The 13866-nt window shown below is 43.0% G+C and overlaps 1 protein-coding gene across 1 annotated transcript in view; it reads right to left on the reverse strand.

Moving 5' to 3' along the window:
* The window catches only part of FSHR (follicle stimulating hormone receptor), an 84146-nt gene that overhangs the window by 13792 nt on the left and 56488 nt on the right, over positions 1 to 13866 (reverse strand). The window contains exons 5-8 of the mRNA XM_040612319.1: positions 7407 to 7478; positions 5152 to 5229; positions 1530 to 1598; positions 1342 to 1416 (exon numbers count right to left, since the gene is read on the reverse strand). Coding sequence (XP_040468253.1) covers positions 1342 to 1416; positions 1530 to 1598; positions 5152 to 5229; positions 7407 to 7478 — 294 coding nt within the window. The remainder of the gene's footprint in view (positions 1 to 1341; positions 1417 to 1529; positions 1599 to 5151; positions 5230 to 7406; positions 7479 to 13866) is intronic.

Consider the following 13866-nt stretch of genomic DNA (forward strand, 5'->3'; position numbering starts at 1 on the left):
AAGAGAAATTCTAATTCAGCCAAGAGCTGCAAACCCGAGAGAGGAATTGATTTGTGAACCTGTGTAGCCTGCACAAGGGCTAGGATGGTGCTTTCTGACATCGCCCTTTGTGTCTGTGGCTCTTTCACCTTATTTCAGTATGTGGAATGACAAAACAGAAGTTGGCATTCAGTGACTGTAGAGCACTGGTTCAGGAAGATCAGGAGTTAAAACATTCTGACGCTCATTCTGATGAAACGTGGCAGTCAGTGACACAGATTTGATTGCAACAACACTATTTGTCCCAGCAAAGATATGATTATGGGTCAGTCATTCCTGTGAGTGAAAGCATATTTCTGATGTAGTCTGCAGTGACAGATGAGTAAGAAGGCTCTTCTTTCATGATCTCAGTCAGGATAAAAAGGAAATTTCCCATCTATAGAATAGTGGATGTATTGGTAACAGAACAGAAAACTTCTTACAGAAATAACCTGGTGTTAGAAATTGAACTATCAAACAAATCTGAACTACAACCAAATCCATTTTATAAACCTCCAGAATACGACTGAGAAAGCCTCTGATGAACTGGTGAGAGTTTTTTTGTCTCACGAGTCACAGAGACTCCCATGTCTCTGTGGCAGCTCTTGTGTGCTGTGGCTCGTGCTCAGAAACACAAGCAGTTGCGGCACTCACAGGCATTTTCAGACCCCATGGCAAGCCGCGGCTTGAAGCGATGGCTCTGAGATCCATGAGCATCCTGCTGCTGAATTCCCTCCTGCTGAGAGCTCACTTCCCAGCTTATCACACACCCAAGGCACTCCGCTGTAACCGCATGAGATATCTCATACCTCTCTCCGCAGGGGATGGGACACCGCTAGTCCTGTAGGGTAGGGGGCTTATCTTCAGAATATTAAGCTTCAGAGATGCAGGGGCAGACCTTCACTGGTAAGCAATTCAGATTTAAGCCACGAGGACCCCCTCACCTAGTCCTGATTTTGCTCAAGCAAAAAACTAACAGCATTTTTCTCTGGGAAAAAAACCCCAAAGTAGAACTACTCTTACAGAACTTAATCAGCTGTGGAGAGGAATCTGGATCTAAACCCTCGGATCTAAATACTCCCAAAAACTTGAGGACAAAGTGGAAACATGGATTTAGACTGAAATTTCAGTTATGGCTTCAACTTTAGTTTTTTTGGTGTTGGTTTGTGGGTTTGGGTTTTTTTTTTATATTCAGAACTACACCCCCGGTTTTGAACTCCAAGGTTTGTGAGATGTTGAAATCCAGACTGGCATTCATATGTTCTTCTCTGTTCTTTTCTAGGGAGTGACTAATGAGAAAAACAGTATCTGAATGTTACTTACAAAACAACAGGCCCATTGGCTCCTTGGAAGACCTCATCCGGTAATTTTTCCAGGTTGCGATTATCACTTAGATTTCTGAAAAACAATGATATTTATGCTAAAATAATCTGAGATTAAGAAAATAGCTTGCAGCATTTACTACCTTCTGATGATTGCTTTTCAAAATAGTAAACAACAGAGATAGTTACAGCTCATCCAGGCAGGTTCCATTGAATGCATGATTCTCAATTTCCTGAATCCCATTTTTATTCAGCCATCTGCAACAGATAAAAAAAAAAAAAAAAAAAAAAAGAAAAAAAGTTGTGTTCTTATTCACGCTTCTTAACTAAAATGTAATCTAAATCAGTGAAAGGGATCTCAAATTTATTTATTTAATAAAAATAAATAATTAATCATTTAATTAATTATTAAATGGATATTCAAATGGTGGCATTTCTACGAATGCTAGGTTGTAAGATCCCATTAGCTGGAGGAAGGCTTTGGAGATGACAGACATGAATGGGGCAGGTGAGCAGGACCTTCGGGGACAATAGCCAGAAGTAGTTTCTGAAGCAAGGGTGGATCTGATGGAGATGCTGCCCTGCTGATGGCTCCCCTGGGAAGGCTGCAGCAAAGTCAGCCAGGCTCTTCCAGGTTAATTTCAGGAAGGGTGAGACCAGGATCTTTTCTACCAGTGCCATTGGTGCCACTTAGTTTTACTTTTTGCAAGATGCTTTTGAAACACAGGGTCATGGCTTAACCTTTGCCAGTTATTAGAAACAAAAACCAGAGCGCTGTCTGCAGTGGTCTCATGTCGGCTGGGCAGGCGGGGGTGATGCTGACCGTCAGCGAGCAGGGCAGAAGCATGGCGGGGTGGCGGTGGTGCAAAACTGCCCGGGGAGCAGCGGATTCCTCCTACATCTGCTGCCTCAACAAATTATGCTGCCTGTCTGCTCTTCTGCCCCAGTCCTGCCTCCCCGGGTTCCTTCCCCCAAGAGGAGACACAGGCAGTAAACCTGGCAATTGAAGCTCCTGGGGCTTTCTGCCAAGTTTTTACTGTAGTACATTATCTAATTAACATTTAACGTCCTTCCCTCTCTTCCCTTCACAGTCCTAAAAATTTACATTTGGGTCAGTTATATTTATCATCTTTATGGTGCAATCTTTCACCTCGCTTTAAACGTCACTTTGCAACTCACGCCCTCTCCAAAAGGCAATGACAGGTCTGATTGATGGCAAAAATGGCCTGATTTAATTAAACTGTCAGCAAACCTGGATGTTTGGTTTCTAATCCACACTGAAAGCTGAGCATGCAGGTGACCCACTTGTCTAAGGTCTGAGGTGGTGAGCTAAGGTCAGCATGAAAATCAGTTATGGGTCTGGCTGGAAGAATTATCCTTTTGACCGTGACAGGCAGATGTACATAGCTCCACGTCTATAATGTCTGTCAGGTCAGATCAGCAGAACTGTCACTGTCCCCTTTGCTTGCAAGCGCTATTAGACATGAGTGAGCAGGCACAGAGGAGAGACATGCCCCTGCTTATAATATTTAAAACATTTATTATATTACATTGATCTTGCCCATTTGTAGCTGCCAGGCTGATATATATTAGTACAGTATTAGCACATACCGCGCTCCCTCACTGAACATGATACTAACGTGATGAGATACTAAGGTTGTAAAATCAGAGTCAGTCTTGCCATACAGTGTGGACCGTACACTTCTGTCACCTGGCTAATTGCATTCAAGTAGTAAAAAGAGAAAAAAAGAAAAAAAACCCCGACCCTATAATCCCAGTACCTCATAATACCACATATAGACAAGTTTCATTTAAGACAGGTTCTCCCCCCACTTCAGCCAGCATCCTTACTGACTTCACTAACTCTCATGTTAGGAACGAGTGACAATGGAGGCGGAGATGCAGAGCTTGGGCATATGGGCTTTTACTCACCATTTCATGACTATTACAGTATTTTTAAAAGACACTTAGAAACTCACCCCGTGCAGGAGGCCACTGCCCCTGAGGTACTATGCACCCCCTATTTCAGGGCAGGAAAGCTCTATTTTAGGCTCTAAGTGGCACGCAGACCTGGAAGCAAGGCAAATTACTTCCATAAATTCCTAGTACTTTTTTTACCAAACGTATCCATAGTTCCAGCCTGTGCTGATCCCTTGCACAGCACAAGGTCACATGCAGTCCAAATTACTGGCTTAAATATACGTGGGGCCTGCCATGACTAAACCTGCTAAAATTGTGCCTCCCTAGAATACGGGAGTTTAATGGGTCCTGGGTGTTTTTAATGCCATCTTGACATGCCTGGTTTCACAAAAGGAGGTTGCTGTACCAGTAGCTTTCTATTGCATTGCATAGTGGCTCCAGTTTTGTATAGAAACCCAGCAGATTTGGGTCTAAACTGCGGTAAGTTCACCACGGCACAAGGAAAGCCTGATAAGGGACCGTCAAAAAGCACATGTAGGGCGTTTGCCCAAGGGACAGCTACACTGAGCCGGTGGGTGGTGGCACAGCTCTTGCTGCTCCTGCACCCACCAGTAGGCGTGGGGAGCCCCTGGCAGTGGGGCCGTTGCAGAGGCAGAGCAAAACAGCTGGAAGAGGACATGGTCCCCATCCCCAGGCCAGTTCTGCTAGCAAACCAGCAGCCTTAAGTCCTCCGAGAGAACTGTCCTTCAGCGCCCAGGCAGTAATCATAGAAGCAATGAGACATCCTGGGGAGAAAGGGGAAGCCAATTTCATGGTGCTCCAGTGGCACAGAGAGGTCAAATCACAGTAAAAATCTGAGATATTTATCTCACGCCTTAGTGGTATTATGGAAACAGATACAGAGCTTGTTGCACAGCACTCTGAAAGCACGAAGTCCCACCTGAGTAGCAAATATCATTGCAGGAGAAAAAGATAAACCAGTGCATTTGGGGTATCATTACTTGAACATATATTTGAGAAAACTGTGCGCGTTTAAAACTTCAGGGAACTTGATGCAGACGGAGGTTGTGCATAACTGATGGGGAAAAAGGTGAGATAACAGCTGAGTGACTTGTTACTGGCCTCTCTTCAAATATTGATGGTCTGACCTTGCTCCCACCAAAATCAACGTAAACGCTATCAATCAATTGGATCTTGCTTGTTTACTTCAGCATACGAGGTAAACTGCACGCACACAGTGGGGAATTTTTCCAGTCTGGCTACTGGCTAGGTGAAACGAAGGCAGTTTGTTAGCCAGCAAACATATATGTTTTGATATACCGACAGAAAGAATCAAAGGAGCCAGTTAGTTCATTAAAATGCATGACTGTTCAAGTCAAATGTAGAGCCATCTAACCATGCAGCTTGAAACTGCATTGTCAACCAGCCTGTGTCAATGCCTTAACACCGTGTACAAATATCCTGCATTTCAGCAGCATCTACATATATTTTGCCTGAGTAATAAATGTTTTTGAATGATGTGTCTGACTGTAAATATTTATGAGTCGTGCCACCCTTTTGAACACAATTTGTATCACATGGAGCTGTTGTTGTAGGTGGAATATGTTTAACCTTGGCATCAGTAATTACTAAATTTGCTCTATGCTGTGCTTCTCAAATAAAGAGCAGGGCTAGAACACAACAACAACAAAAAAACCCAAACCACAAAACCATTCATTTTTCATGGCAAGGAAAGAGAATACTGAGATTTAAGGGGTAGGGGAGAAGTCTAAAATCTCAAATTGAATTTGGAAGCATATGAAATAGTGCCCATCCCCTGGTTTCCTTGACCCTATTCTGGGAAAGAAATGAGCTAACAAGGAGAATAATGTACTTGCAATGTCTTACTCACAGAATCACGCTTTCAGAACTCAGGCCTGTGAATGAATTTCTTTCAATTGTACGTATATTGATATTGTCTTGAATATCTCTGAAAAATAAAATAAAACAGAAACTACACCGTTTTGTACCTCTGTGACCCTTTCAATATGATGTACTACTTCATTTACTACAAATCAAAATACTACAGTATTTTCCCTTATATTCGATCTGAGGAAGTGTTACAGGCAGAGGGTAATGACTTAAGGTTTGAAGACATTTTTTCACAGCACAAACCTTCCTGATAAAAAACGCCGGAGCACAGCACTTCCAGCACCCCCACACCTTCCTCCCAAATAAGCTGAAGTCATTCAGATGCGTAAAAGCTTGGGTCTCCCAACCCTGAGGCGGATGACATCGTTCCTCCCGCAAGCCTGCTACCCAGAACATACAAGCCGAGGGGCTGCGAGGCCCCCCCTTCCCGCAGCCTCCCTGCCACGAGAAGGGAACACCGTTAGCCTTTTGGGCCTGCTGCAGGGGGTACCTACCAGTCCAGCAGTCACCCCCCTGCCCACGCCAGCAGGATTGCTTATAATCTTTTTCTGACGATGTGGGACCCCTGTCAACGCGGTCTGTTGGGCTGACAAGCAGGAACGGCAGATATACATTCTGTTGCTTGCTCAAAATAGACCACAAATAAGTTAAATAGTATTACTCATGATTTAGACTGGGGATATGGTTGTTTTCACGCTGTTTCTGTTGGAAAGCATGGAACGAAATTAATTATCTGCAAAGCTCGAAATTAAGTGTGGCTCCAGAATTATCTCATGCTGACAGTTGAATGCAGCCACAACTCTGCATTAAGTGACATTTACATAGAGGCCTCGTCCAGCAAACTGAGGGCAGCAGAGGTGGGAATAGGGAGGGAGCACGGCCCCCGTACAGGTGAGGTGTACCCCTCTGCTAAGGACCTGCATGAGCCCTTTATAGACATCAACAACTCATCGAGACCTATCTTTGGGTCTTAAATATTGGCACAAAGGAAGCCAACAGGAATTTTCTTATTGACCTCAGTGAGGCCAGGGTTGGAGCCAAGGTCTAGTTTGGGGCTCCAGCAGTACTGAGGGTTGCTTATTCTTGTGGGAAAGTGAGGAGTTTCACGTTCAAAAAACCACAAACCACTCTTGCTCAACAGGACACAATATTCAAGTCTAGTTAAGACTAATGATAAACATACAAGTATACTGGAGGAAGGCTCTGTAGCTCCGTGTCTGTTGCATTTACTTGATGGTTTCAGGGAGCCCTGAAGTTCTCAGGGTTATGTATGTCAAGCATATTACAGAAATGTATTTATTTTACATGTGTGTATACTATAGTCAGGCATCCCCCTCTATGTTTTCTATGCATTCTTATTTATATTAATGGTCATTGCTAAGACAATTGCAAGGATTAATTTTTCTGCAGCTTGAAATCTTCTAATCAAAGATGTGAACATGCAGAACTTTGCCTGTGTGTTAACAATAGATCTTGTCGAAAGGATGAGAAGAAATAGCTGGTTATTTCCTGGGGTTTCTGCTTTAAATTATACTAAGAACTGATTGAAAAATGTATGTCAAGATATTTTTCAGTGAAAAAAATCAAACTTTTTCTGATGTGTATTTTTCACAGAAGAAAAAGTGCTTTAATAGAAAAACAGCCCTCCTTCCCACAAAATTTTACACAAGTATTTTTTTTCCTTGTTGGCACTGGAATTTTCCATTGAAAAAAATATTTTGTTCTCTGAACAGCTTTACTACCAGTGAAAACACATGAGCATAGTAGAGGTATTTTCCCATGGGTTGGTTGGTTGTTTTTTTTTTTCCCCACCCCGTGATGTGGCCACCTCTCCACAGAAAACAGCTCTGAGACCAGCAACTCTTCCCATGCTGGCCAGAGAACTGTCACCAGGTGGCAACAAATTTCCACTGCCACCAGCCTGGTTTGTATTTCAACTGGTGAAAGAGGAGTAAAAGGCTGTTACCCATCCCTTAGGCCATCCAGGTAACGCTCTTAGCAAAGGAAGAGCGGTCTGTAAAGTGGAAATTACAATGCTTTGTAGAAGGGAGACCTAGAGAGAACTGAGACCTTTCGGGCCATATTATCAGCAATGCCTGCAAAATGACAACCCAGAATGCTACCGTGAAGATAATAAGCAAACACAGGTGGAATCACTTCTTGAAAGGCTTTGTTGGAGCAGGAGGACATTCAGAGGGAACTTTAAAAAAGTGAGAAGCAGATGTTCAAACTTACAGTAGAACTTTCTGGAAAGAGTGCACCTTATGGACAGCAGGTAGAAACCGGAGGCCAGTGTTTGATATTAACCTAAGGGGGAGAGAACAGATTATTTGCTCTGCCCTAGGAACGAAGCAATGATTAACAAAGAAGAAAGAACATTGGACTTCAGATGGCAGCTACAAAAGGCAGAGTTTAGCCAAAAACCCAGGCGTTGCCCATAGGAAACTTGACATCGTAACGTAAAACGGTTTTCCTCCAAAGCACAAGGTGAATTCTGCCCTGCTGAAGTCAAGGGAGAACCCCCCCTTGGGTAATTACACAGTCCCTCCCAATAATCTCAGGAAACTGCCGGTGGTGTTAATTTCCCAGCCATTTTCTAAGAAATCAGCTGCACTGACTGAATTATTTTCAGTTATGAACTATTTTCATGGTAGCTCTTTTAAGACAAAAGTATCAATTCACACATCACAATTTTAATCTTCTACTCTATTAGAGGGTATATTAATTCCACTGGAAATAACAATATTCCCTGAAAGCAAGAGAGAATTAGGATACTTTATTCCCCAGCACCTCAATAGCAAGGAACCGAACGCACGGGAATGTTTCAGCAGTTTGTGTGACTGGAAATGGGCCTGAGCCTCCGTATTTAACTACCTCCACCCTACCACCACGTCGAGCATCACTGGCCTCTGCGTTGTGGTCCCCGTCCAGAAAACGCCACCCCAGAAATGCTGACTCTGCAGGACAACCCTGTGCCCACAGCCAGCAAGGAAACACGGTCACAGGTATCCACAGAGCTATACTACACCTAATTTAAGAAAATATTGTTATAACGAACATCAGCAAGCGCAAGACAAACATGAGATTGCCATCGAGCCGGAGGTGGTTGGTCGCTGCTGGTATCTGGAAGGAGGGCTGAGCGCTGGAGGTGGAGGAGGAGCTGGGCTGAGCTGGGCTAGGACCAGCTGCGAGCTCTTCCCAGCCACCAAAATATTTCATTCTGATGCTACCAAACAAAGGGAAAATTTTGGTTCTTGAAAGTTGAATTATATCTTTGTATTTTTAATATGTCAGGTAACAGAGGTAGTAGCCTTTCACTGAGAATATTGGTTCCCTAAGGAACGTATTAGTAGTATATGGAAGGTAATTTTGTTCCTAACACTTAAACAGAACAATATTTTTTCATTACTGGATGTGATTATTTTTTTTTCCCCCAGATTCATTCCTGAATAGTTAGATGGTGGTGAACGGGACTGGTTGAGGCTGGAAAAAAGTAACAGTGTTCATTTGTTGTTTATTATGAACCTAGATTATTTCAGGAGAGCTGCAACCTTTCAGGTTTCGTAATTTGAACACCTCTATGGGACAACCAAATCCTCCATTTGGGCATTCAGGGTGACACACAGGTCCATAAAATAGTCATTCACTTGCATAAGCACTGCTCTGAGCTCCCTGAGGTGGTATCTGGATATCCTCAGATGCTGAAGAGTCAACTTGTTACCCGTCTCATAACAAAAAGCAATGCGTTATATGCAGGAAAAAGAAGTATAGTGAATATTCAAGAAACCAGTTTGGGAGAATTCCTGGCATGTCATGACTGTTTCACCTCACGAGCCAGAGTGGTCTGACATTGCATTAGCTTAAAAATAACAGCTGTCACATGTGACCAGGAAAGCTCTACCACAATGCCTTTGAAAAACCATTACCTGTAGTTAAATAGAAAGCACGACTATTGATGCAGGTGGATTTCACAAGGCCCTTATTATTTAAAGTACTTCTGCAGTTGTATTTTGTAAAAAGAGTTAGCTGAAAAAAATTAGAAGCAATAGAAGAACCTGTAGCTCCCCCCTTACAGTATTTTAAAGTACACTCTCTAAACTCCTGGAGATGTACAGGTTTTTAGTTGAAAGCTGCCTTTAATTTTACATGAGTCATATGCTAAAAATTCATGCAATTTGTTTTATGAGGCCCTTGTTAAATGCGAATTAGGGCATGCATTTCCTTTAGTGGGGAAATGAAGAAGCAAACTGCTGCCAAGTTGTGTGCGGCTGTTGCAGGACAGAGAAGACATGAGCAGCTTTCCTTCCTACAGTACTTTCCCAAGAAAACCTCAGTCCTCACGTGGCAGTCACGAAAGGCGGCGGTACTCTAAGGTATGCTATCCCAGCACTGCTCCCAGTGGCAACTTACTCCCGACGTACCAAAATGCCACACTGGTTAGCAGGGCTTCCACCATGCGTGTGTGAAAAAAGACATTCAAGGTGATGCCATAGTCCCGGGCTTTCCAGTAAGCCCAAAGCGTTCAGGGCTCAGTTTGTACTGGTGCCAACCGAACATCATGAGGCGAAGAGGAAAGTGTCTTTGACAAATCCTTATGCATTGAAGAACGTCTACAGGTGGCACAAAGCTCTGATTGCACAGAGGCACAGAGCGGTGATTAGGAGCAGGAGAGGATGTTCTTTTAATTAATTGCAGAAAAAAGAAGTAAAAAAAATAATACTTGGCTAGACTGCAGCCTAGATCTTCCCTCTCTTTTTATTCAACCAGCAAATCTCCAGAGGCCTTTAAGTGGATAATCTTGTTAGAATGTAGATAATCCAATTTACTGAATATCTTTCCTGCAGGACAGTTTTGTCAATATATTTACCATACAATGTATACATCCTTAGGAGCCTCACTTTAAACAAGTGTCCTCTTTAATCTTTGTTATAACCAAGTCCCCCATTGCCATGCATAAACAGCTCGGTAAGAACCTGTTTTTCGGATGGCTGATGGCTGCTTTCCAAAGCATTAATTGTCTTTTCTGAAAAGGCTTACCGCAGTCAGCACTTAAGAAAACATAGCACTATGATCAGTGGAGGAAAAAAAAGAAAAAAAAATCTCGCAGAAACTAGTTCCTGGAAGATTCTGGCTGCTTATCTCCAGATGTAGCGTCATGTCTGCTCTTTTTTTACACCAAATTGGTAGAAGCTATTCTGACAAAACTGAGAATACAGTTTACCTCATCAATTTATTGGGAGTATTTGCTAAATTGCAAACCCAAGGTAGGCAGAGATAAATACAACATCACTCAGGGAGCATTATTTTTGTGTCCCTTAATCGTGCTGGTTACTTTATCCTGCATGTGAGCCTGACTCCAGCAGGAGATTTCTCTGCCTCACGTGCCCCAACCTCACAGGCTAAGCTGAGCCTGCAATCCACAGCACTCGCTTCTGGGACAAGGTCTTTAAGCGCGAGGCAGCCGTGCAAAAGGAGTGAGGGCAGCCTCACTTCTTTTGATTGAAGAGCCAAGTCCATGCAAAGGGTCATCGATTTTGTGGGCCTCGCTGCATCTGCAGCAAACACAGGTTTGGATTTAGGAACCCTACCAGCTACAACGTGTCAGGTCCTCTGCAAAACAGCAACAGGCAGGTATAAGTAGCCACAAGGCTTCAGACTTGGGCTCTGCTCTCCGCCATGCACACTATTTTGCAGATAAAACACATGCTTTTGCAACCTCTTTCCCCTCCCCTCCAACAATCCAGTAGTATGCCCTCAAAATTGATCTGGAAGGAGTGTTACGCTTAAATCTTTCTATCTTAAGCTGAGATTGCTTAATGCAGGACATCCATGACACATCCACTGTAAAAAAACACCAAAGGACACAGGTTACACGTGAGAACTAATTTTTGAAAGAAAATAGGTTTGAAAAGCCATCACTGCATTATTAAACAGAGACTGCCACAGGTCTCCCTAATGAGAGCCAGATAAATAATCTTGTACCCATGAAAAGGTCAATAAGGTACCATTTTGAAGCAGTCTGGCTCTTTGGCATATATCCAAGAAGACCAATTAACAATTCTCTTCACTTCTTCTAAAAGACTGGTGAGAAAGTAAAGGTTGCATTTTTCTAGAAGGTTTAGAGTACTTGCATTTTTTTAAGCATTTCCCCCCTCTTTAGTGTTTTTGCCATACTGGTAATGATGATGCAGGAGACAAAGGGAGTGGGGTGAGTGGGAAATACATTTGTACCCAAGCTGAAAGAGATAGAAGCATATTAATGTTCAACAGCTAGCAGCTGTAACGAGCCCGTAAAGCTGATGAGAGGACTGACATGGCTAGCCAGAACTTTTTGCCTGCCCATAGATAAGACCTATTGGTTATACAACTATTTTTGAAAGAGCACAGAGGAAACATTGCAAGCAACAAGTTGAAAAAGTCATTAAACTGATGGGCTATGGTGCCCAGGCTCAGTCTCAGGCATTAATACTCATTAATTTTTCTCTTTTTGGGTCTCGCTATACCTCTTTACACTGTGATATGGGGGTGCCCATGCCAGCTGTTCTGACTGGTGGGGTCAGGCCAGAAAGGGCTGCAAAGGTTTACAGAGGGGTCTATGGCAGAAGGTTGGGCCAAGGACCTCTCTGAGTACAGGGCTTCCATCTCCAGCTCTGCTGCCTTGATGTGGACAGTTTGGGAAGCTGGCACGGACACCAGCTGGGAAGAAGATACACAACACGGGCAACAGGAGTACGTCCGAGTGGGACCAGCATCAGGTTTGCTTTTCCACTCACACACAACCCCGCACAGAGTTGGACAGAATCTCCTAGTCTGTTTTGTGATGAGGTATTTATGAAACCACTTGCTATTCCTTCTAACTTCCAGTAGTTAGTGGGAGAATTTAGGCTGTGACATACAAAGTTTTTTGAGTTTCCCTTCAGGGCCTTAAAATTTTTATCATTTCTCAAGTAGCTGTTGGTAGCATTTCTACCCACACAGGTGCTGAACCCTTTTCTCAATTGTTTTAAACTCTCCCACATGTCTACAACCATTTACTTCTGTATTGTGTAAAAAAAACCAAATCAAAACCACAACAAAAAGAACCCAAAACTAAACACTAAACCCATCAACCCATTAACTCCCCTGAGCATCTTGCCTTACATTTTCACAAACTGACCCTTCCTCGTACGCTCTGGCAAGGTGAATACCAGGACTGGGGTACCTTTACCAGCTGCTATTTTGCAGCCTGGCGTCAAGGTTTCTGCTTTCTCTTTAGCAGTCCTGTTCTTTCAAAAAGTACCACTTTCTACCTTTTCAAGGGAGAGGTTCTAAAGGGGCAAGTGAGTGAAACAAGGGGATGGAGAAAATAGCAGCCTTTCCTACAGGAACGTGCCTAGAGAGAGCACGAAGGTATGGCTACGTAGGGAGGGTGACCTGAGCGTGATGTGACTCAGCATCACGCTCGGCTCGTTGCTAGTTCGAACGCTCCTATGGGGACTTCGTGTCCTGCTCCCGATCCCTGTGGTGTGAATTGATGTAGCTGCAGTGAAGCCAAAAGCGTTGCACTGACTTATACCCCTAGCTCAGCCACCTCAAACCTTGTCATTAGCGCAAAAGACACATTTATCTGTTCAGAGACTCGGAGCCACGAAGCTTGCACCTTTTGTACTACTTTTAGTCATACAAGAGGGTTGTGGGTATTTTTTGCCTCCTGGAATGAAGGCACAGAGGGGATGCAGCATAAATCCATTAGTGGAGTAAACACCAAAGATTAATTTTATCAATTTAAATTAGAGAAAAGCTTTGTCACAAGAATGAATGTGAATTAAGTGGCCATGAATAAAATTAGAGGAAATATTCTAGTCACCAAATCATTGCATTTCTGGAAAAGCCTCCTCTGGAAAAAAAAGAGAGAAATTAGGGAACTGTGGAGTGCATCAAGAATGTCAATAAAGCACTTAATTAATGGGATACATGAAGTGGAACCAGTAGGAAATAGGATACAGTAGCCTGGAGAGTCTCTTCCAGTCCTGTATGCCCACAAGAGAGAAAACCTTCAAAAATACTCCAAATATATTTTCCTCTGATTTCATCTGGCTACTAAAACTAGCTAAAGAGGAGTGAGGAATAGTTAGTTAGACAAGCAAACCTCTATATTTTTAATCTGTTGCTTCTATAGATCACAGTATTGCTGTTACAGCTGAATTTTTATACAGGTAGTATCTATGAATGTTTGAGTCAATGCATATAGGAGCGTGGAATGACAAAATGTTCAAACAAGGGAGCATCCACTAACATCAAGAGAAAAACTTCCACTACCAGATATTTAAAGTGGGGATTTACCTGTTCCTCATGACCTATAATTTCTGTGCCCCACATCTAAAAAAATCACTGAAATTAGTGTGTTCATTAGTGCATTCATATTTCTTCTTCTTCTTCAATTTTGTAGGAGATCAACGTGCTCTCACACTTTCTACCCACCTGTACACCTGACAACTGTACGACCCATAGCAGCTGGTTCTGGAGACTTTACATGGGGTAAACAAACGCTGTGGCTTTGTTCATAGGTAGACAGAACTACTCAAAGACAGCAGTCACTGCTGAATGACTATGACTTGAAAGGAGAAAGCTGCTGGATTTTTCCTCATCAAGATGCAGGCTTACAGCTTTATTTCCCTACTGTTAGGAAAATCTGTGTTTCAGTTACACACATACA

This window comes from Falco naumanni, chromosome 12 (genome assembly GCF_017639655.2).
Source record: "Falco naumanni isolate bFalNau1 chromosome 12, bFalNau1.pat, whole genome shotgun sequence".
Taxonomy (NCBI): domain Eukaryota; kingdom Metazoa; phylum Chordata; class Aves; order Falconiformes; family Falconidae; genus Falco; species Falco naumanni.